This window comes from Clavelina lepadiformis, chromosome 2 (assembly GCF_947623445.1).
Source record: "Clavelina lepadiformis chromosome 2, kaClaLepa1.1, whole genome shotgun sequence".
NCBI lineage: Eukaryota > Metazoa > Chordata > Ascidiacea > Aplousobranchia > Clavelinidae > Clavelina > Clavelina lepadiformis.
This window is the reverse complement of record NC_135241.1, coordinates 15,979,570-16,002,888: the sequence shown is the minus strand read 5'-3', so window position 1 is coordinate 16,002,888 and position 23,319 is coordinate 15,979,570. Positions and strand designations below refer to the sequence as shown.

At 34.6% G+C, this 23,319-nt stretch overlaps 2 protein-coding genes and 1 long non-coding RNA gene across 3 annotated transcripts; 1 reads left to right on the top strand and 2 right to left on the bottom strand.

Annotated features, from left to right (window-relative positions):
* Nucleotides 1-1,859: 1,859 nt before the first annotated feature.
* On the top strand, nucleotides 1,860-13,758 carry LOC143447120 (uncharacterized). Its single transcript, XM_076947060.1, has 10 exons — nucleotides 1,860-2,011; nucleotides 3,368-3,442; nucleotides 6,608-6,719; nucleotides 7,555-7,987; nucleotides 8,082-8,234; nucleotides 9,615-9,753; nucleotides 9,927-10,035; nucleotides 10,229-10,389; nucleotides 10,657-10,848; nucleotides 12,066-13,758. The coding sequence occupies exons 1-10, from the start codon at nucleotides 1,952-1,954 to the stop codon at nucleotides 12,255-12,257; spliced, it is 1,626 nt and encodes a 541-aa protein (XP_076803175.1). The 5' UTR covers nucleotides 1,860-1,951; the 3' UTR covers nucleotides 12,258-13,758.
* Nucleotides 4,220-4,897, bottom strand: LOC143447124 (uncharacterized). The gene is made up of 2 exons (XR_013114027.1): nucleotides 4,584-4,897; nucleotides 4,220-4,469 (listed from the first exon to the last, which is right to left on the bottom strand). It is a non-coding gene; the product is annotated as an uncharacterized LOC143447124 (long non-coding RNA).
* Nucleotides 13,759-14,739: 981 nt separating the features above from the next.
* On the bottom strand, nucleotides 14,740-20,331 carry LOC143446447 (5'-AMP-activated protein kinase subunit beta-1-like). The gene is made up of 6 exons (XM_076946079.1): nucleotides 20,079-20,331; nucleotides 17,847-17,924; nucleotides 16,381-16,530; nucleotides 16,094-16,202; nucleotides 15,885-16,021; nucleotides 14,740-15,156 (listed from the first exon to the last, which is right to left on the bottom strand). The coding sequence occupies exons 1-6, from the start codon at nucleotides 20,223-20,225 to the stop codon at nucleotides 15,010-15,012; spliced, it is 768 nt and encodes a 255-aa protein (XP_076802194.1). The 5' UTR covers nucleotides 20,226-20,331; the 3' UTR covers nucleotides 14,740-15,009.
* Nucleotides 20,332-23,319: the final 2,988 nt, after the last annotated feature.

Genomic DNA, 23,319 nt, shown 5'->3' with positions numbered 1-23,319 from the left:
ATTTTGCAATATATATTCCCTTTAACATTGCAGATCCTCTTAACAATGATTTAGATTTTAGAAGCACCACGATGCCAGTTACTAGTGCTATGAAATGCTTGTTTAGAACTGTTTTAGCAAATGTACAGCAGTTTTCGTCGAGATCTTAGAGGTGCAAAAGGAAAATTCCTGTGTGTAACAAACCGACCAATGTACACTCGTGGTCACTATGGGGAAGGCGCACTCCTTTTCTATCAAAAAGCTGCATATTATTTTAGCCTGTCGCTGTGTATGTCGGTGTGTATGTATGTCCCGCATATGAAGCTCTAACTTTACCCTTTCATAAGAGATTCATTCGAGTGTTATATAATTCTGATCTGTGACTTGGCATTTGTGGTAGGCTATGCAAGCGAGACACTACGTTAGTCCCCCAGGCAGGATTTACCTGTAATTCCTGGCTGATGTTGCATTAAGGTGGAGAGAGATGAGTATCAGGAGAGGGTTGGAGACAGGGGAGAGAAGTTGTGTGTTTAGATCATTTGAGGTCAGTGGTCACCATCTGTAGTGATGGAGCTCACTTGACACTAGATAATATCTGAAGGCCAACTCAAACTTTGATAGATGCTTCTTTAACAACAATCGAAGGTTATAGCCTATACTTCTAAGCTGCATGCAGGACTTAGCGTTTGTCGTACCTTTTAGAGTGGCTCTGGCAAGTGAGTTGCTACAATGCTTGGCGTTTAACTTGACAAACATAAAGTAAGGGCATAATCATAGCAGCAAAAAAAATCAGAAAAAATAGTTTGAGAACGTTTTCATTGAAGTGTGATAAATCAGCACGACTGGCTTCATCCATTTAGTTGCAATGATTGGCTAAATTTCGATAAAATTTTATCCTGCCCACAGGATTGTTTGGCGTGTGTGTTAGATAAATGTATAGTTACATACTGTATTAGCCTGTATATTTATTGAAGATTGATAGAATACGTGTACACTCGGCTAGCCATTGTACACCTGCACACAGCATGAGTTAGCAGTTTTGCACACCCAATATCTTGGCAAATTCTGCTTTGAAATACAGACCAGCCGGTGTGTGATTTTGTTTTTTGCAAAAAACCTCTGGTGTGCTAATGCCATACTCTGCAGTCAGGTGTAAGCCCACTGCTAATTTCTCACCCTAAAACACCAGTTATAATGTAAGTCCACTCATATTTTTCTCCTTCCTGTAAGAACAGTCAGTGCACAATTAGCAGCGCAAGCATTAAGTTTTCTCGATTTTGTCATTTTGAAAGCATTTGCTTGATAGTGTGGTGATTTTATGACGGAAGTGAAACTTTTAGCAGATACACTAAGTTTCAAAGTTATTGGATTTTTGTTCATGGAATTTCATCGTTTCACTTACACACTCCTAAACTGTTCTTTGTTGCATATAGCTATATCATCTTAACTAGTGGAAATTCTCACTATTGTTCTCACACTGTTCTATTGTTGTGGTGACATAGCCTAACTTTGCTCATGTATGGCCTGTGGCAAGGTGTGATCGATCTTGAATAACTCATCAGTCTTGTTTTAAATAAATCAGTACTATATATCCTTTGCTCTTCACTCATTAACTGCTAATTTTACTGCATTATGTTAAGCTCGTGTTTTGTCCAGACGCAAAGACAAGAGAAAGCAATAAGCTGGGATGTATAAGAATAGGTTAAGGTGGAACACAGAGAGCTTAACATACAAATACGATATAATTGTTGCCCAGGCAGCTTGACTTATTATGAGGGGGAAAAAGATTAAATGCATTCTCTTTCAAAAAAAAGCAATCATTATTAAACTTTTGTCTTATGTCATCAAACAAACAATTACTTGTGATTTTTTTCAGCACCACCTATGACAACAAACTTAAGTGACAAGTTAAACGTAGGGTTTTCTTGAGGATAGAAGAAAATTATTATTGAACCTCTATTTGCAATCAACTATGGAACATCCTCACCACAACTGCTGCATGAACAGTCATCCTAACAGTTTGCAAAGAGATGTAAGCAATGTTTCGTTTTAAACCTTGGTTTTGAACATATCTGAATTTGTGACAAGACAGTATGAATTAAATACCTGCTATATATAGTTGTATAGTAGAAAGTGTTTAATATAACCCACCTTGGCAATACTAAAAGTTGCTATGATCAGATCTTTATCAATGCAATTAGCCATTTAATGAGCAGAAATCTATGTTTTGGTGATTTTTAAGTCAGCTTCATGTTTTGTGTTGCGCATAGTTTGAAATCTAATTTTACAATTTGTTAATGTGCATGTATCAGTATCCACAGACGTTGATTCCCAATAGAGTGGAGGGGTAACGCCCCCCAGTTGTGAATTATGGGGGGAGCAGAATATACGTTGGCCCCCTGGTTTTGATTTTCAGTTAACCTGTGCAACTTCTTATAAATTACAATTTTCTTAGTTTTTGATATCAACATTGCTGTTTCGCCCTATTTGCAATAGATAATAATTAATCGCTTTCGTAGTCACCAGCACTGTCATTGAAGAGGCTTAAACCTTATTTATTTATACCTATAAATATACCTATACCTATATAATATATCATACTATAATGTTTAAGATGTATATAAGGTTTATATAATATTTATATTTTACCAGTATTAAACTGCAAAACTTTTTAAGTAACTCGAAAGAACGGGTTCATCTCTCGCACACTATAAGTAACTTCTACTTCACCAAACAGACTTCGTAATTTTTACTTTAACCAATTCGAATTTGTGATGAATAGCAATGCATAAATAGTTGACCCTTTGGCCTTCGAGAACTTAAGCGTCACAATAACAGGTGATGGTAAAAACAATTCGAAAAAGGTTTTGACAATATTTGAAAATTTGTTAACAGCTTTTAAACAACATCACTAAAAATGTCGTATGGTTCTAATATCAATTTCTGGTTAATAAAACTAAACGACAACTAAACTATTCATTAATAAAAAATTTTCGCTCTTGGTACTCATTTTACGTATCAATTGAAAAGCTTAGGACGCGTCGTATTTTACCGACGTAATTTCGCTCAATGAGTTTAGCAATAGACCAAAGCAAAAAGGTTGCTCTTAAAAATTACTCCAAAGATATGAATTATTTGATAAAGCAAAATGTTTTCTTCCCATACATAATTAAAACTATGTATTGGCCTTTGGGGTTGTACCTCAATAGTCATCAAAATCGGCTGGTCATATTATTCATTTATAAACAACAAGCAGCTTCTGCTATATTATAAATTATTATTTATGTCTTCATTTTTTACAGAAGCGCATATTGTGCAAGTTATAGTTATAGTTGTTTATCTAATCTTTATTTTATTGCTACAACCTGAATATATCTGTTTTATGTAGTTTTACATGTTTGGAAATCAGTCTATGGGAGATGGTAATGAACAAATACATCGAGTCCCATCACAAAGCAGCTTGGTATGTTTTTGCTTTTTGTTATAGAAAAGAATTTCAATTACGATTTGTCCATGTAATGTGCTGGTGTCGATGTAAAGTGTTTCATCTATAAATAATTAAGCATCCTACTGATTTGGTCATTTATACAGCCATAGGTAGGATGGGCATTGCAGAATAATTTACTATTTTAGAATTATTCTAAATACCTACCCTGAATCCAGAAAACAAAAACACAATCAAAGCACAAGTTTATTGCAGTGCAATACATTAAGGCTTTCCAAATGTCCGGCTTCAATTGAGATCGCAACTACGTAGCAGTTAATCCTGCGCTGGAAAAGATCTCCCCGAAGATGCTGATGTGGCAGGTATGCAGAGATATTTGAAAGCCAACTGCTTTAGCAGAGGCAACCGTCCAGCACTGTTTGCCATCAGTTTAGCGTGTCAGTGGTATTTGGTTGGATCTGAAACTTCAGAAAGATTGCAAATTCTGCTGATGGATTTAGTGCCCCTTCAAGATCTTCTTCCACATCGCTAATATTGCCGGCACACTCGACACCACAACCCACTAGATCATCCAAATGTTTGCTACCACTTGGAAGGCGATGCTGAAACCAGTTGATACTCGTGCTTTTATTTCGAGTTTCTATGCTGTCTTGTTCAAGTATGAGCATTTCCGATTCAACAGCTCAATTGACCTGTAGTAAAAAATGTCTTATCAGCCATTATCAAAATAAGAATGGTGGTAACAAAAGCACTAAGTTTTATTTATCCTATAGGACTTACTTGAACTCCCTCCACTTTTTGGAAATAATTTATCTTGTATTTCGGTTTCAACCATGTTGCAATGCTTATGTGCAAAAACCATTACGGTGAGTGGTCGAAGACAAACCAAAATCTGGCTTGCAACTGGTTCTAGATGTTGCTTTAAAAAGTGCCAAGGTGCGTGAATCTTCACATGGTGAAAATTTTTGTGCCAAGCCTTTGATCATAGGTATGACTCCACCAATTGACACGTACTTCTCTCTCTTTCGAAGAAGTCGGTGGCCAGCTGCAACCATAACACATGTGTATTTATGAGTAATATGTACACATAAGGTTTGAAAATTATATGACATACTAAAGTATTACAGCAAAATATGAGCAATACATTAAAAACTTTTACCTTAATAAATTTGAGACAACACCGCAATGTTCGTCGCGTTTTAACACTTGATAAGTTATTGTTGCTTTGCAAGCTTGCCGTAACCTCATCTTCAAGACCATATAATTTCTCGACAAACATGGCTCTTCTGATCAAACGATCAAATACTTAATGAAACTAAAACAAAATGAAAGAAGTGAAATAGCTTGATTGTTGAAAACAGTCTTGGTGATTGTTATAAAATTAGATGAAACAAAATAAGTCCAATCACGTGTAACCTTGCAATTGCAAATTGTGATCATGCAACCAACGCAAGTACATAATCTGTATTACCGGTTTACCAATCAAATTAGAAACGAAGCACAAAGTTTGCGGTCAACAAGAACAATTGAACTTTTGCATGTGAATACCCACCTGCCAATCAATTGTAGGCAGAAGGATGAATTCGTAAGTTAATTAAATTGCGCTGATACTTGCAGTATTATAAATAAGATCAAAAACACGAACCAGAGAACCATTAGTCAAAATACGACTTATCACATCCAATCCTATTTCTTCTGTCTTATCAAACATGTTTGTTTTGGACATCGTGTGTCAAGAATTCAATGTTGCTCTACCCACTATTTGGTAGCAACTAGCAAGGCAGCATGTTGACTGTTGCCTTGTACATATGTTCCGTGCATTGAATCTAGTCTACATTAGGCGAAGTTACGTATTGAAACTTTGTTGTCAAAAGTTATTTTTGGTCATTTTTATTTTTTGTTGCTATTTAGACCAATTCAAAGTTTTTATTATTTAAAGTTGGCAAAATCAACGCCAAATTTTGTGCAAGTTATAGGGGTATTATGCCTTAACATTTATTAGCACTATTGTACCAGTTATCATAATTACAAACACCTGTCCATATGTTGTTTGACTGGGGACACTATGTTATGACATTAGGAAATTTAAGTAATTTTATATGAAAACATCTACAAATTGTTATCAAAGACAAAGGTAATAATTCTGATTAATTATGAGTAGGGCGATTATTTTTTGACCTAAAAACGAAAATTTTTGACCAAAAAATTGAAACTTTTGACAAATCTTGACATCAAAAAACTTTTTTTTGACAAATTTTGACGTATGAAGAACTCAAGTAGTTAATTACGCATTATTGTACAAAAATTTAAAATTTATTGTAGTCTAACAGAAGGGCAAAAATCTGAACACAGACCTAGCCTATTCTGTAAAGGGAAATGAGCTGATTACAAATCACTGCCAAAAAACTGCAGTTAAGACACAACAAAAACTGTTCAATCCGTTCAATACACTAAACTAAAGATACATGAAGTATCTAAAGCAAAACCGAAGCAAGAGCCGCACCTAACCTACAGCTGCCGCAAAATGACTTAGGACCTACCAAAAATCTTACACGCTTTGAGGTTTGTTGAGCATCACACCATATCAACCTAATTATTTAACTTAATGGTTTATGATTCACAATAAGTAGACAATGGGCCATTTACAACAGTATGAAGTAGGCTACAATGTGTAAAATGAAAAGTTCACTGACAGTGAAACCACTACGGCACCACGACAATGCAGTTTGTAAACAATTTTGACTTTGTAAAATATTTTGACAATTTTTGACCTAACGCTATAAATTTGACAAATTTTTGACTTTTTTTGACAAGTCAAAAAATAATCGCCCTAATTATGAGGTATTATTTTTAATACAAAACATTCATGGTGGACCAAACCATTGCTTTCTAAAAATGACAAAGGTCAAAGGTCATTTTTCGATGTTTTTCACACCAAGTAGTAATTTTTGCATGACAAAACACACCTCGGGTTTGCTTGTCTTGGGGAAATCGCACAATGTTTATAATTGTGTTGGCTTATGCCATGCAAGGTTCTTTGAGGCTCGTGCGCCATTGAGATTGTTTGACCAAATGCGGATGCATAAAGATTTCTTATTATCTGTACCATACTTAAACTTCTATTACTATCTTTTCAGCATATTTAATTTTATCGTTTTAATATCATTTTGTTTATTGGAAAAGGCATCTTCTACTTTCACCGTGGATTCACTGCGATCAACACTAGAAGATTGCAGTCGTCATCCTGTGCAGCATCCTTTGGGAAATGAAGGAATGCCTGAAAATTCTGAACCACGTAAATAAGCTAATCCAGTAGTACATACTATAAATACAGGTTTATCTACTATACCTAAATGATATTTCCCGTTGTGTTGAATTTATGTGGAGGAAGATTCCAAGTCTCAAATTCTAAATGCAAATATAACTTAGATTGGTTGCTCAGTTTTTTTTTGTGTGGTGGAAGAATAAATCGGATAAAAATATTTCAAAAGCTGGTGATTGTTATAAAGCAATCTTTGAGTCTCACTTTTCATTTTGTGATCACAAATGTTTACTAAAACATAGTTTTGTACTTGGTAAACCCATACAGCATGATTAGGGATGTACATCATAGAATACCAAATCCAGGAGAATTATATCTCAAAGGTGGAATCCGATTTTTATGTTATTCTTATTAACCAGTTATTAAATTGCTATTAAACTCTTTTACTTGCGTCGTTTTTATGTGTTGCTGTTTTCACATGAATTCAGGTTTGCAATAGGAAGCCAGAACAGTCATGTAATAGATTTTCTAGTTTTATGAATTTTTTTTATTACTACTGCTGCTGTCAGATCATGTTAAATGTTATGGCACTATATTATCTTAAATGTATAAACTGTTGTATTCGATGACTAGTAGTGCCATGATAGATTTGCCGTTGGACTACTATTGTTACATTTCACATGTTTCACAGAATTATGTTAAGAGTTAAGACTATTCCAGAACAGAATTTGAAATTCTGGATTTGGGATAAATTGTTTTAGAATATGTTTTAACAGTTATTTATTCTGTAGTTTGCCTCCCTAGGCATAAAAAATTGACACTCCTAGAAATAGAAGTACATGACTATATCTTTGGTTTGTTTTTGCAGAAGCTGGATGCGACCAGCAAACATCCAATTACCAGCCATCATCAAGTCATACTTCACAAAATGTATCGCGACAAATGCATTCTGGCTGTTCTCATTTGTCTAATCGTTTTCCAGTTGAAGATTTTCGTCCTAACGTCAATGAAACTGAATCATTTTGCGTTGATTATGTGTCATCTGATGGATCTTTTATGAGTGGGCCAAACATGCGCAGGAATATTCCTCCTGATATGCAAAGTTACTCAGCGCAAATTCAACAACCTAGACTAAATTTTTATAAACATTCCAATTCACATCCACCATCACAATGCAATCATAATGTTCAACCTAATATGGGTCGTTCGCTTTCTGCATTAGATGCTTGTCGTCATCAAGCCTTGAGTTCTGGTTATCAGGACCCTGCATACTCCAATCCTTATCACATGCCACAGTCTACGTTAGTAATAAGGTTTTGTGTTTTTGTTGGATGCTATTAAAACAATGCAAGAAATTAAATGCATTTTATTCTAATTAATTCCAATTTTTTGTAGGAATGATAGAAGCTCTACTAACATTGGCTTGGAGCATTCATTAACTGGGATATCGGGTCCACCTTTTCAGCAGCAATCACCAACGCAATCACAGCCAACAGAAGTCTCTTATGAAAAGCAAATTTCAACGAGTTCTACAGGCACTGAAGACTGGTAATGTACTAGTCATAAACATGAAATTCCATGGATGGCATGATTTTAGAAATTTAAAGCAGTTCATGTATTTAATGCTTTTATTTTTAGGTTCATTTAACTTAAGTGGAATATGTTTACAATCTTTTTCGTTTTTTTTCCGTAGTCATGTGTTTAAAGTTTACTCCTTGTAATCAAGAATTTGATAGAAGGGTGTAACTGTAACTACACTATGGCGATCTGAGGCAGATGCCTTAGGATTCACGGCGCCAGCGGACCCGTGACAAATAACACATTAGGCCTTTAAGTTAAATATGGCCTACAAAAGAACAACGGATTGGCTTTTTCAACTGTAAAACAGAAGTGGAACAGCAGTGATGTGAAAGATTTGAAAGTGTCAGTGATGTCATACTGCTGAATAAGATAACATTATGAAAATCTCAGAAAAGAAACAAGTTATTTTAGAAACCCAGACCAATTTTCATCTCTGGTTCCAATCTACATCTCGTGGTTAATAGTAAGATTTAGTTAGGAGGCGAGGTATTGGTGGAAAGTGGAATTTTGATGGTAGTTAAGATGACATAATGAAAACGTAGTAATTGCAACTTGGTTTCGGCTTGTTGCTTATGAGTGAACGTTGCTGTCATCCACAGGCTATGTAATAAGATAGCTTATTCATTCCAGTCAAAATATAGATAATAAAAAATACTGTGAATGTGAAATGTGTGGCAAATTGGAACAGCAGTGGAGGGGTTAGAGCGCCAGGGTCACAATGTTGTAAACCCCTGTTCAATTAATTAATTATCGTTGAAATGTTCTTGGGCAAGGCACAAACGATGCTTGCTCCTGTTCAGTGATTCTGGTGAACAGTACCAAATTCAGGCAAGACAAAATTAACTGAAACATACTAGCAAAAATACAACAAATGGATCACGGATGAACACAGAAAATTTCGGTAATCGAGAGTCAAACGGTTAGAATTATTGTCGGGTTTAAATTTTGCATAGACTTACCTCAGTTTGAGAATAGATAACATTCTCATCACTTATCAAAAACCTTGCAATATGTTGGATTTTGTGACTTTTGTATCATTTAATTTTATTGTTCATTTTTGGAAAGCAGGGTTTGAAATTGGCACTGTATTGGTTAACAAAAAAAGATTAGACTCACGACTACTAAATAAAAACATAACTACTTGTTTTCTTTAAATTACTTTAAATATAAAATGAAACTTGCATGCAACAAATGTGGTATTTTGGGAACTTATAACAATTTATTATTGGAACCAATTTTTTTCCATACGGTTTAAGTGATCTTAAAGTTCAGTATTTTTTTGGAAATAGTTCTGCTCATGTTAGCTGTATATTGAATAATTGCTTATACTTCCCCATAACTTTTCAGCTATAGTTTCGAAACTCAATATCCATCATTGCACGTTGAGGATCAAGAGCCATCTTTATCTCGACAAAAGCCAGTGATGCGAAAACAAGCTGTCAGTCCAAGTCATAACCAGAATGTTACTACCACATCAGCAAATGCTGTATGAACAAAACTTTATGACAAATCGGTGTTAATAAAAACATGAATTTTAGCTGATACGTTATCAGGAACCATCTCGTTTCATATTTGTATGCATTAATTACTTTAAAAATTTTCTTTTTTTTGTCTAAATTGTGCAAGTTGCTGAGATTTTTGAGATGTCATGTATTTCAGAGACCTGTATTTTACAACACTGGTTCAAGCTCAGGCAGGACTAATTCTACAAAGCTGCAGACCAATTGTACCAGAATGCAGACCCAAGCTGCAACTCCAATGAAAAAAGGCATTCATTACTGGCACATATTTTACTTATACTGAGTGCAATAATGTAGTTTAAGTTGTAAAAGATGTTTGCTGTAAAATGTAGATAAGAAAAATATAGACGAGATATGTGTTATAAAATTTTAACTAACCATCTTTGGTGAATGTAGTCATGCATTATTTTACACAAGCTTGAAAATAATCATTTTTTACAGTTTTTATCACATATGCCAATGAAGACGAAAGCCACATGCGTACTATTGTGCAAATTTCACAGACGTTGTTGCGTAACTCCATTGAAGTGACTGTTGACGTCTTAGAGCAGAAGGAGAAAGCTGAGAGTGTGTCAAAGTGGCTTGATAAAAATCTTCAAAAAGTACATTATGTGGTTATTTATTGTACAACTTGGTACTTATGTTAGTACGATAGCAATATATCTGGTCATACACTTAAAAGGAAAGCTAGCATTTGTGGTTGATTGCCAATTTTATCTTTATTTACCACTTGCCTTCATACAATGCTCTTTGTCATAGATTCATCATAAAATACTGCTGTTTTTGTTTTGAAATCCCTTACGTCAAATGTCAAGGGCTTTTCTCAGTGGCACAAAAACAACAGCACTCATATTACTGTTCGTTTACAGTGTGACTTCGTTCTGATATGTGTGAGCCCAAAATATTATGAGATAGTTTTGGAAGATGAACCTCGCCAATCTGATCAGCAGGAGAATAATGTCAATACAAGATACATCTACAGGCGGATTCACAATGAGTACATCCACCAAGGAGCTATTAACAAACGCTTTATACCTGTTTTAGTTGGAACTGGAAAATCTGTGAGTTTAATGGCGTTTAGAATATTTAATGTATGTTGGCTTTTACCGCTTGAAAATTCAGTATATATAAGTTGGCACTCTGAGGTTAACTTTATTTTTGATTCTTCTACACGAGCTTTCGCAAGCATAAGCTTGCTTCTTCAGGTGTACTAAGAGATGGCCATCTCTTAGTGTTTGGAATAGGGTATTGAAATTAAGGTATTAATAAAGGTTGACTTTGAATTGAAGTGTGAAATTTATGTTCGTACTTCATTGAAAAACCTTATACTTTGATAACAAACAATAATAATCAGTCTTATTAGATGATAATTACTGGGGATGTGCCGCAAGGAAGATTATTCAGGTTCACACGAACCTGAATATCACGTAGGTCGATACGAATGAATCCCGAATCTATTCGTATTAGAACCAAACAATAAAATTTCATCCATAAGTTGTCAAGTCTTGCTTGTAACATGACGTAATTGCTAAACAATTCACATTGTTTGAAAAATATAATGTTTTAAAAGCGTTAGATAAAGCAAAGTCATTAGGAAAATGATCTTCATTGTAAGTACAATTGATGCTCTTTTAGCTTCGCTGAGAAATTAGGTCATCAATTTATACCAAAGTCAGGTTCGCGATTGTTAGTATTCGTGTTTGCCCGAATCTTCCACAAAAACGATATTCAGCGAACCTATTTAGGTTTGAGTTCGTATCGGCTCATCCCTAAAATACTAGGGATGTGTCACGAAGACAACAATTCGGGTTTGTACGAATCTGGATATCATAAAGGTCGACCCGAACGAATAACATATCTATTTGTATCAGCACCAGATGATAAAATTCTATCAGAAAGTTGCCAAATCTCGCTTGTAACATGACATAATTGCTAAAAATTAATGATTGAATGGCGCTTTGAAAAGCAAAATCCTTAAGTAAATGATTTTCAGTAAAAAATGTTGACTCTTGTTTAGCTTTGCCAGGAAAATGGATTAATTTTTCATACCAAAGTCGATAAATCTATAAGTAGTCTTGTATTTGGGTTCGCCATTGTTATTATTTGCCCAAATCTTCCACACAGGCGATATTCGGCTAATCTATTCGGGTTTGGGTTCATATCGGCTCATCCCTAATAATTACAGCTTAATCAGGTTACTACAAGTATATGCCCATTGTGGTCATCATTAGCATCTTTGTATCAATCAAAGAACTCTTAGCAAATCTTTTGCCAACAGAGTCATGTTCCTGGCTGGCTCCATGATACGAAAATTTTTCAGTGGCCAGATGAGTATGAGGATATCATATATCGCATATTTGGTCAAGAAAAGTACATCAAACCAAAGCCTGGACAACGCCCCAAATATACAATTGAACGTTACGACAGTTACAGCACAAAAAGTGCAGAAACTACACCAAAGCAAATTTAACTTGACTAATTTTGCTTGGTTTTAATTTGTGCTTTCTATGCTCAGTTCAGATGTTGCTATCTTTGTTCCATCCTATTGTACTGAAATTTGTAGATTGCCAGAGAAGGATAAGATTATTTGTTGTGTTCTCTTGCTGATTTGTGCCTCTTTTCACTTCTAATAGTAAAAAATGAGACATTTTAATATACATTTAGTTGCAGGGTCATTAGGAGTATGTATTATAGAATAAGGAGTCCTGAATCGCAAAAGATCCAACTCCAACTTTCTCATTTTTGAAATCCTTTGGTTTTATTTTGTGAAGAAATGCTTGGTTGACACAAGCAATCATTTTAAGGACAGATAAATAAGCTCCTCACGTTATATTACAAACCAAATCCTATCACTCAATAGTTATCGTAATTTTAGTCAATAACTCATAGTATAACTGTAGATGTGAAAGTAAAGGACTTTATTGGTTTAATGGCGTATTTGAACATTTAATTTAGTGCTTGAATTAGTTGGCGTTAATACTTTTCCGGAATTGGTTTGAAAATTCTGGCTTGCTTTTCTATATTGTGCACCTGTAAATGTCACGAAATATAATAAAATGATTGAAAATTTGTTGCGAACTTCAGGTTTGTGTAAGTTTTGTATACCAATTAATTCAAGATATGCATATGCAATTATTAATTCAAGATATGCATATGAACAAAAATAGAGCATTGATATAAGTTACTCCAAATTTATGATACTGAATAGTTTTAATATCATTTGAAATCAAATTTTATTCTTTGAACTGATACAATCGCAAATCTATTGGTATTTTATTTGCTTTTTCTTTAACTGAAAAAACCATGCTTATGTAATTGATATTTACTAGTTTGAGTTAACAATATAAGTTAATGATACTTTTTACTACTACTCGGTGATTGAACTCCTTTCTCTTCTCAACTTTTAAACTTGTGAAGAATTTCTTTCTTGATTAGTCTTCATAGAAAACACAGTTATCAGTTTTGTGAAACTGTGTAGCAGCAAGTTCAGTTGCTTGAATTTGTTCAATTCAACTTGGCTTGTGATTTAAGCAAAATCTTTTTTCATAATGCACTTCAAAATGCGATTTGCATTTTTTACAACATGTTTGCATATTTTTACATTTTGTTATTATGCCATGTTAGTGTTTTATATTATGCTTTTGAATTCACTGCGTTTCGTTGTTTCGCGATGGTTGTGTATAAGCTTTGATTCTTTGGTCATGTCATGATAATGCTTGGGTTTGGTGTATGTTGTTCGAGCTTTCTAGATTTCAATTGATCTTGTCATATACTGAATGCGTTTTTTGCCGTGCATTTTGTGTGTTTCAAACACATGTAGTTCCATCGACACCTTGTCTATGTAATCAATATTGGTAGTAGTAAACAGTTTTGCTGGTACTTTGTACTGATGCAATGCTGTTCAATGATTGTACTAATAATAATCAAGTGTAACTTTTGTACATTTGTAAATACAAATTTATCCGGTTGGAGTTCTTTTGGTACAAGTTAAAAACCCTAATCAATTACAAGGACAGTTTTGGTACAATTTCCCGCAAGCATTTACTGGTAAACCACCATCAGAAGACACTTTATTTAGGGCTCATCAAGCCTTGTAAAAATGGGCTACTTTGTTTTATTCTGGGGTGAAATTACTAAAAATGCTATAACAGTAAAAGTCTACAACTTAATCTGAGCAGTTTGTGTGAACATGGCAGTTAGGGTTTTGTAAATACAGTAGCTATACAATAGATGAATTATTAGGTAATGTATGTATGGGCAAAACTACAGGCGCTGATCACATACCATTCAAAACTGATGGATGCCTTAGCTGAAGTTAGTCAACTTTTTTGAAAGTACAGCGGAGACAATTTGGAAATAAAATGCCTCAGCTCAGCTGACGATTTGGGATGTGTTTACAACAAAGCTACTTGTTCTTTTTTAATGACATGATTGATTTACTGTAAATACCAACATACTAATCTGAAAAAGTTGAATCTGGATCTTGTGATAAATTTTTGCCTTCTTAACGAGCAAACTGTGAACTTAAACGGGTGTCAACTCAGCCGGTATACAGTATCCAAACAATTCCACACTCCCTAAAGTTTTTCATGTGATTTCTGTATGCCTTAACTTATATTTCATCAAACAAACATGTTTTCATGCAATGGCTCCCTGAATTGAAGACTAAACTTTTTGGCCAAAAAAAGTCAAATTTCATCAGTATAAGAACATTTTAGCCTAACTTTTGCATGTGACATGGAAGTTTAAAATGTTTTAAATGCACATTTGATAGGGTAATTCACAGACACTGGCTGTCTGATTGGTCTAACAGACTTTTCTGAAGCATTACGTAGAACTCGTAATGTTTTAATGAAGGGTACGTTGGGTCCTTTATGAGTGCTACTGCAACGACACTCACTAATCTTTCAACTTGCATTGCTTCTATGTCCTGGCAATTATACAAACTAATGTCAAGAGTTGTCTAAAACAATATATTTTATCATTTTGAACAGAAGCAATAAAAAGTTGCAATAAAGCCTTGACACACAAAAAGGCAAGTTTTGAATACTCGGGTCAATCACATCGATTGACAGAAATTTTATGCCACGTCTGTGTTTCAATCAAATCTTATTACATCCCGTGAAGAACCCTATTACACACGAAGGGAACAAACTGAATGATAGAACATTACTGCAAAACAACATAGTAAACTTTCACACACAGTAAAAGCATTGAAAAAACTAAATGGGTTTATAAAGCAAAGTGGTAACAAATTTTTTCTTGTATCTATGCGTTGCACTAAGTGCCATGACACCATCCTTGATTGAAAGAGCATACATATGATTAAGCATGACATGCTGGGGTTCGGGAAGTAGTGAAGGTTCATACTGAAAAAGAATGGAAAACAACATATTTATTGTCATTTGTAGCTTCTTTTTACAAACTTAAAAGACCACTGTTTCATAACTTTCTCTTGGCCCACTTTGAATTTTCTTCCAACCAAGCTTACAATATTGCGAAAAAATTTTAAGGAAAAAATTTACACCATGTAGAGTTTTATAAATCAAGCCTGTTTAATATTTGTTCCGACAACAATCACTGCACTACTCTGTACGTCAAGCTGAAAAGAGCAGTTGCTGTCAAAACAAGTAGTATGGCAAGCAACTAACATGAATCGTAACAACAAACTTTGATCACTGGCACAGACAAAGTTGATTGTATGACAGCCCACACTCTAATGTTGACCCATAGTAGTCAATATATGAACCCCAACTAAGTTAATCAAGCAAGTAAAGTGTGCAGGTTTTATTTGGTTTGCGGAATGAACAGGAAGCAATATGACAATACTTTTTTCTCTGAAAACCTTTTCGTGTTTAGTACAGACTTTTACCAAAACGTCCCCATAAACTCTAATACGGTTGAACCTTAAAATGCTACTCAATATTATTCAACATGTATTAATAAAAGTATTCTGTTGTTATACTGCAACTCTTTGGCCTGGGGAACAACAGTTGAGAAGCATTGGAATAAACACTCTGATGAATAACAAGGTCACACAACATACACCGTTGTAGAGTTTACAACTTTACATACTTCATCATAAACTGCCACTTACCGACATATCAATATCTTGATTTAAGAGGACTTTGTTAAGCAAATGAGGAGGCAAACTAGGTGGATGAAGGGAAGAGTCATCAAGCAATCCTCGAGGTACATCCTGAGTGTAACCTTCTTCAGGTGATGTGGAATAATCTGTGAACCCAACTATGAGAACAAACTCAGGGCATAACTATAACATTATAGAAAATGATTCAAGCAGCAAACCTTTCACTGGTGCTGAAGAATCATCAGCCAATGCTTCAAAAACTTCGAAGTCAGACGGTTTCACAGCCAGTACATTATTTAAAATTCCAACATCATTTTCCTTTGTTGGCTGTTATATAAGAAAAGTATATCAAATGTCAGTGAATTTATGTGTAAATAAAGTGTCTTCCTTACCCTGAAACAAACTTAACTGATTATGGTGATACATCAAATAAGATTTTGTTTAATGTACTGAGCATTTCAAGTGGTTATAATTATCTCATTATAACCTATTTAACAAATCATACCTCCTGGGGATCTACTTTCCAATCCCCATCGACCAAGAACTTGTACTCGTGTTCACCAACTGGAAGCTCAACTATTGCAACAAAGTTATCATGACTTCTGTTGAGTGGAAGCTTTGTATGCCAGTTGTCATAAGACCCAGATATAAATACCTTTAAAGAAAGTTTGACAAGGTGTTAGAAGAAAAATGTCAGAGATGGCTCATTGGTGACCGTCTTACATAAGGGACCTTGTCTTAATATGCATAATTATAACTATTATGAAAAAGTGGGTGTAAAACTTTACTGTTTCCTTCATTTTTTTCTATTATGTACTATGCAGTAGAAATAGAATGAACATACATAGAAAAAACAATAGGTTAAAGAAAATACCAATAGGTATAATGCTCTAATCAAACATTATCATCAATACACCATTTTAGTAACAAAGTGATTATTTCACCATAAGTAGGTCATGCATCTACTGTTTAAAATATAGATTCAAATGAAGTTACATTTAGATTAAAAGAAAGATGAAGGTTATTGTGCTCAAAACTTCAAGTTAGATCCACAAGAAAGCAAAAAAAGCTGCTTCGAACGTACAACTGTTCCCGGTGAAATAGAGACAGCCCTTTTTAGTAATGACAATGGAAGAAAAAACTTTAGGTGCTATCATAAACATGTCACATTAACAGGTGACATAGGTGAATAGCACAGGGCTTGCTCTACACTGTATGAAAATTTTATTTTTAGGATAGATTAGCCTTTTTTTAATTTCACAATGCTTTTAGCCTGATATACTTGCGTTGTTGACATACTGTTACAATATATCAGTGTATTGTGAGCATCAAGAATTCACAGAAATGTTTGCATAAAACCAGCATGCAAAGCAACGAAGAAAAGTCAAACTATCACAACACAGCCAATAAAAAAATTGCTAACTTTTATAATCTGCTTTTTATAAGTTCATATAGAAAGATGCTGCTATACTGCTAGCTAGAATTTTATCATTCAAAATCAGCCAATGATTTCTAAATGAAGTAAACTTGACTACTACAATATTAAACAGCCTATATTTCAGTGTACCGGTGTGTCAAGCAGTTTGCATACAAACTATTCCTTAAATCGATCATTTTAACCTGGCTTCTCAAAAGCAGCTCTCAAGTCTCAAGTGAAAAAAGTTTGTGCACTCCTGGTCCACAGCATTGCTCAAAAAGGACCTAAACGTAAGTAAAATGTTCTTCTGCCCCCTTCCTCTGCAAAAAATGTTCCTTTCTGCTGCAATAACGCCTTCGCAATTCTAATTCTGCTACATAATACCAGGTTTAACTTGATTGTTATGAAGAACTAAATTCTATGCAAGAGTGACACCATCTCTGTCTATAATCTGTGCTGCATAACACCTATCATAACAAATCAAACCATAAACAACCATGTTAACAGGTCAGAAAAATTTCAGTGATAACAGCAACAACAAAAACGGTATATACCTCTTTACCACCTCCTTTCCAACGCACTACAGCTGGGACTTTTTTCACTTCATTTATAGTTCCATGTTCCAATTCACTCTGGAAAACACATTGTAGCAATGAAAGAGTATAGTTTGTTTTCATATAAGTTAACAACATGCAAAAAATCTACACTAATTGTCTTGTCATTGTGCATGCTTAAAGTGGAGTAAGCAGGGCGTTTTTTCACACTTTGGATTTTATCCAATATACAATGGAAATTCCTGCTGAATTAGTGGTAACATTGTGTTGTGTTTTCCAGAAAGTTATTTGAATAACTCTTAATTTTTGATAATATGACTAAGATAGCTAAGCCTATCTTGGGTTCCAAATTACACAATGACATAGCAATACACTGCCTTACAAAAACGAAAAACAACAGTGGTAATGAGATACACCAAAAGCTGCAGGAATGGCTGACATGTTCCCAACTGTCTTAATGTTATCTTCACCCCATAGTCTGCTGTGCAAAAATACATCAGCAATAAATCATTTGTGCCTGAATCACAAAGTTCCCCTTACCCAAAGCAGAAGGGGACCATGTACGTTTTAAACATTCCCGGTTTTACAAATTGATTACCCGATTTACTGTTAAACAAAAAAATGCACACTAGCTAATGATGTTGTATTTAAGTTTTATAAAGCAGTTCAAAAATAGATTTCAAAGGAAAATACTACAATGCTGTACAAAAAAGATCAACATACTGTAATTTGTCATGCGGATAATTGAAACACAGACCAGTTATATCTTTTGCTTATTTTATATCATGAAACGTAACGTTTGAAATAGGAAAACCCGTGTTTTTTATTTATTTCTATAAAACCAATCCATACTGGCTGTGCCAATCAATAAGTTAAATGCGGTAGCGGTGACAGCAAAGAATAGAGAGACAAAGCAAGGGAGAAAAAATGTTCAATCTTGTGTTAACCTGGTCATAATCAAAGCATACGCGTAAAAAACACAATAGTGATTGATAGTGAATTTCGCTAGGGAATATAAACATTTGGTTTGCATTGGAAGAGTATTCTCACGCTATAACAACTGTTGTTTTTAAGTAACAAACATTCATTGTGCAAGGTCAGGACTCTGGAATAAAACCAGTGTTTGATAGAACAAGATAAGCCATGTTTAAAAAAAAGCGTGAGCTTGAATTTATGGTAAATTATAGACCAAAACTTTTAATCTTGTTTTGTCATTTCCAACATTTTTGGCTAAACACCATGCATTACACAGTATGCGCAGCAAACTACGCATGTCAAGAGTTTAAGGAAACAACTGATCTCAAGAAATACAAAACGAAAAAAAAATTTATTTAAAGCATGTGTCTTAAGTTTGTCTGGTGGTTAGGAGAACCCAGGACCTGATACATGCAAGCAAACAATATTTTGCGAAACATGCCTAAACTTTAATGCATGCTTTCAAGTAAGAATTAAAAGTTCTAACAGTAAGCGACCAATAAAATTGTTCATTGCAGAATTATCACAAATCGTTTTTGCAACAACTTTATTTTTAGTCAAATGTGTCTAAGTATATAACGTGTTTACGTAACAAATAAAATTATCACCATAAAAAATGTAAACATAAAGTTACCATTCACAAAAAAGGACTAATTTCGGTTTTAAAAATTCCAATGCAGTGATAAGTCTGTCATGGCAAAAGCTATAACTCAAAAAATGAGGTTTATACTTGAAGCATACTATGTACAACATTCACTAGAAAAAAATTAACGTTTAAGGGAAATCCCCTAAAACAGCCTGCCATTTCCAAAGTTTGGCAACTATGAATAAACAAAAAGACAAGCGTAATGTGAGTTATTAATAGCCATCAGCACATAAGGTTCATCACAACAATTACCAAACACACTACAATATGTTACTACCAATAGCCGCTTTCGCTTCGAATATAGAAAACTTTTTTGCTGTTAACAACTATTGCTGTTTTCGCTTCGGATAAAGAATACTCTTTTGATGAAAACAACTACTGCTTGTACAAGAAAATTGATTTTAACCATTAATAAAAAATATGCTTGTTAAGTACAAAAGGTGGCTTTTCAGAGTTAAATTTTTGAAGTTGCTTCCATGTTTACGTCAGCAAGGTGTAACTAGAATGGACCAACGACATAGAATGCAGTAGCTAAATTGGGGACTTACAAATCTGACTGTTTTATAGGAGACGATATAAAAGGGGTATGTAGTAATGAGGTTTGTTCATACCGCTAGGAGATCATTGTGATCAGGAAAGATAAACCCATGAGAATCATCCATCGGTGATCCATATTCAATTGTAGTCATTTGATTGCCATCTCCAGTGTTCTGTTGCTCATCGATGGGTCGTTTTGCAGTCGCATTATTGTTACCCATGACCACATACACCGGTTGAATTAATTATTAAAAGGATTTTATTAAAATGTAGACAATAATAGTATTTTCTTGGAACAACCTAAAAGCAGTAAACGTCCAGTGTTTTATTGTTTAAGTAATATTGAAAAGGCAGCGTCTATTTCACCAGCTACAATTGGTATTTTCTTCCTTTGGTAAATCGTGGCCAGTGAAGTAAACACTTATTTTACAAGCCACTGAATATATATACTGAAGTAGGAAGGTCTGAATGGGAAGGAATTACAAGGTAATAGAAAAGAAATCATTATGTAATTATTCCTTAATAATCAATCCTGAGGTAGAATTGAAAAAATAAGTGACCCATAAAGTGTATCACAATAAATCGGGGTAACCACGTGAAGTAAGGCTAAAATCAGGATGCAACGGGTGCAAAATGGTGTATTAGGTGCATTTTTTCAATCTTCAATGAACACTATCCTGAACATAAAGCCTGTGGGTATCTGTTTTTTGGCAGTGAAAAAGGAGACGTTTGGGTGCACCAAGCACAGTCTTGAAACATATCTAGAGTGCATTTGCCATACTTTCCACGATAACCTATGCCTCTATACAGTTAATACAAAGACATTCCCAACGCGCCAAAACAACCTTTGTTGCACAGATTTTGTGTGGATTAAATACAGCACACTACAGCTGATTGCATTTTTACACCCTAGTAGCCCTAGAAAACCATTTTTACAACCACCGCTTACTGACTTAGCGGTAGCCCGGTATAGGCTACTAGACTAGCCTAACTGCCCAGTAAGTGCAATGGAAACAAAAACCTGAATAGAACCATGTAGGCCTAAGCCTAGGCTGTAAAGTTGTAACAACCCACACTCTTAATACATATCTGCTCAAGGTCAATCTGCAAACCTGTCTTTGTTATACAGTATTATAACATTGTAACCTTACCCTAACGTAAGTCGCAACTGTCATTCTCGCAGAAACCAACCAGAATCGTAAAATTTTTAAAGGTAGCCTACACCTGGTTTAGCAAAGTTGTGATGAAAATGAAAGTTGGTAAACACATCAATGTTCATAGACATCTCACACGAAAGTGTTTAGGAAAGGCTAAAAGCCATAGAAATCCCATAGAAATTAATAGGAAAACTTTAGTCAACTTTTGTGTTAGAGGTTAATATGAAGACTTGAAGACTATGGTTAACCATGTGTGTCAAAACATGTTCGTATTTATGAAATCGTTAACAAAAACACGCGTTCGATAACAGACTGATATTATCAACAATACTCACCCATAGAATATATGCGATATGTAGACCACAGTTACAGTTTTGCTGCCGTTTTAAACTCTCCAGACACCTTCTTTTGCCGACCTGTTCGCCAAATAGTGGCAAGGCAACACGTTCATTTGACAAAAAGTCAATGCGTTCTTCATTTTTCACAGTTTATACTTCGTATTAATCGTCTTTTGGTTTGATATAAGGTATATAGACGCCTTTTAGAAACGTTTCCACGTCAAGATATAGAGCGTAACCGAAAGATACTGCGCCATTTATTTTTAATAACCTATATATATTTTTCTGAACTGTTCCTGGTACACAACTGAGACTAACTTGATATTTTTAGCAAACAACATGTGCGGATACGTTCTGCCAAAATCTACGTTGGACGTGATGTTGTGACGATTACGTCACGAATCACGAGTTGTTTTCCAATATGTTTGGAATTTAATTTAGAATCCCGTAATTCAGTTGTTTATCAGACTTGAGTTTTCCTTAATGACGTCAGATAATTTCCTCGCTTGAACTAGCTTGCCACATATATATACTGTTGTAATGTTTACGATCTTCCCTTTTCCCTTTTACCGTCTCACGTGTTACTGAGCGCGATGTAACATTCAGCAAGCTTTGCCCGAAGGTGAAAGCCTTCGTGTCTGATAATAAATAAAAATGGGAACTTTATAAGTTAGTAATTTGTATAGACAGAATCAAGCAACTAACAGCATAGTCACGCAAATTTGAGAAATGAGAACTCATTCATCGAAGCAGAAGTAAAACAAGTTATCAACCATCAATCGTCTTCGCTCATATACAAACAATTACCGCCAGCATATGCGGACTTTATGACGGATATGTTCCTTGTGTAATACCTCACACGAGTACTGCACAAGCGAATTATTAAATGTCATAATGTAATGTAATTCCCCCACCCCGATTTTTCGACTGTAAGATAGTAGGTCGTAACGTAATGAGTAGGGCAACCAGTTTTTTGACCTAAAAATTTTAAATTTTGACCTTAAAATTTGCAAATTTTGACCTCATTTTGACCTAAAACGTTTACATTTTGACCTTATTTTGACCTAAAACGTTCAAATTTTGACCTCATTTTGAAAAACGCTATACTGATAGTCTCTACACTGTCTACAGCAACTTTCTAATCTAAAGCTGCATTTAAAAATGACAAAATGCTTTTCTATAGTGTTGACTTTTTTTTCGTTTCTGCGTATTAAGATTGACAACTTGCAGTTTCAAATGCAATGCCGTCACATCGTGACGTCACCAAACTCGCTGAAAAGCCTTCCCTCTCTTTGTGTCTTTGGTTCTAAGTAAAATTTGCGGGACTGGAATTGTTTGCGGTACAAGAAAAGAGAAAAACGGAAGAATAATATTACAAAATGGTTACAAAATTACAAGTTTAATAGATTTTGACCTAAAAAAAAGACCTAACGAAACAATTTGACCGTATTTTGACCTAACGTAACATTTTGACTTTATCTGACCTAATAACTTCTATACCACACGTCGTACAAAGCTGAAATTTGTTTTGTGCTTGTTTCATAACATTCTGAGCAGGTAAAAAAATTGACCATATTGACTTTTGGTTGCCCTAGTAATGAGTCTTGACAAAACTAGTCTGCCCATTTGATTGGGATCGTCCAAGTTATTCTTATTTTCAAATATTTTCTACAGCATTTGTTCTTTGTTTTTTTTTTTGCTGTACATCTGTACTTGCGGAGTAAGTAAGCTACTTGTAGTTCAAATATAAAGATTACACTGGTCAACACAATTTTTGTGCTGGAGATATTTCATCGATTTTGGGCTTTTTTGTGCCGTCT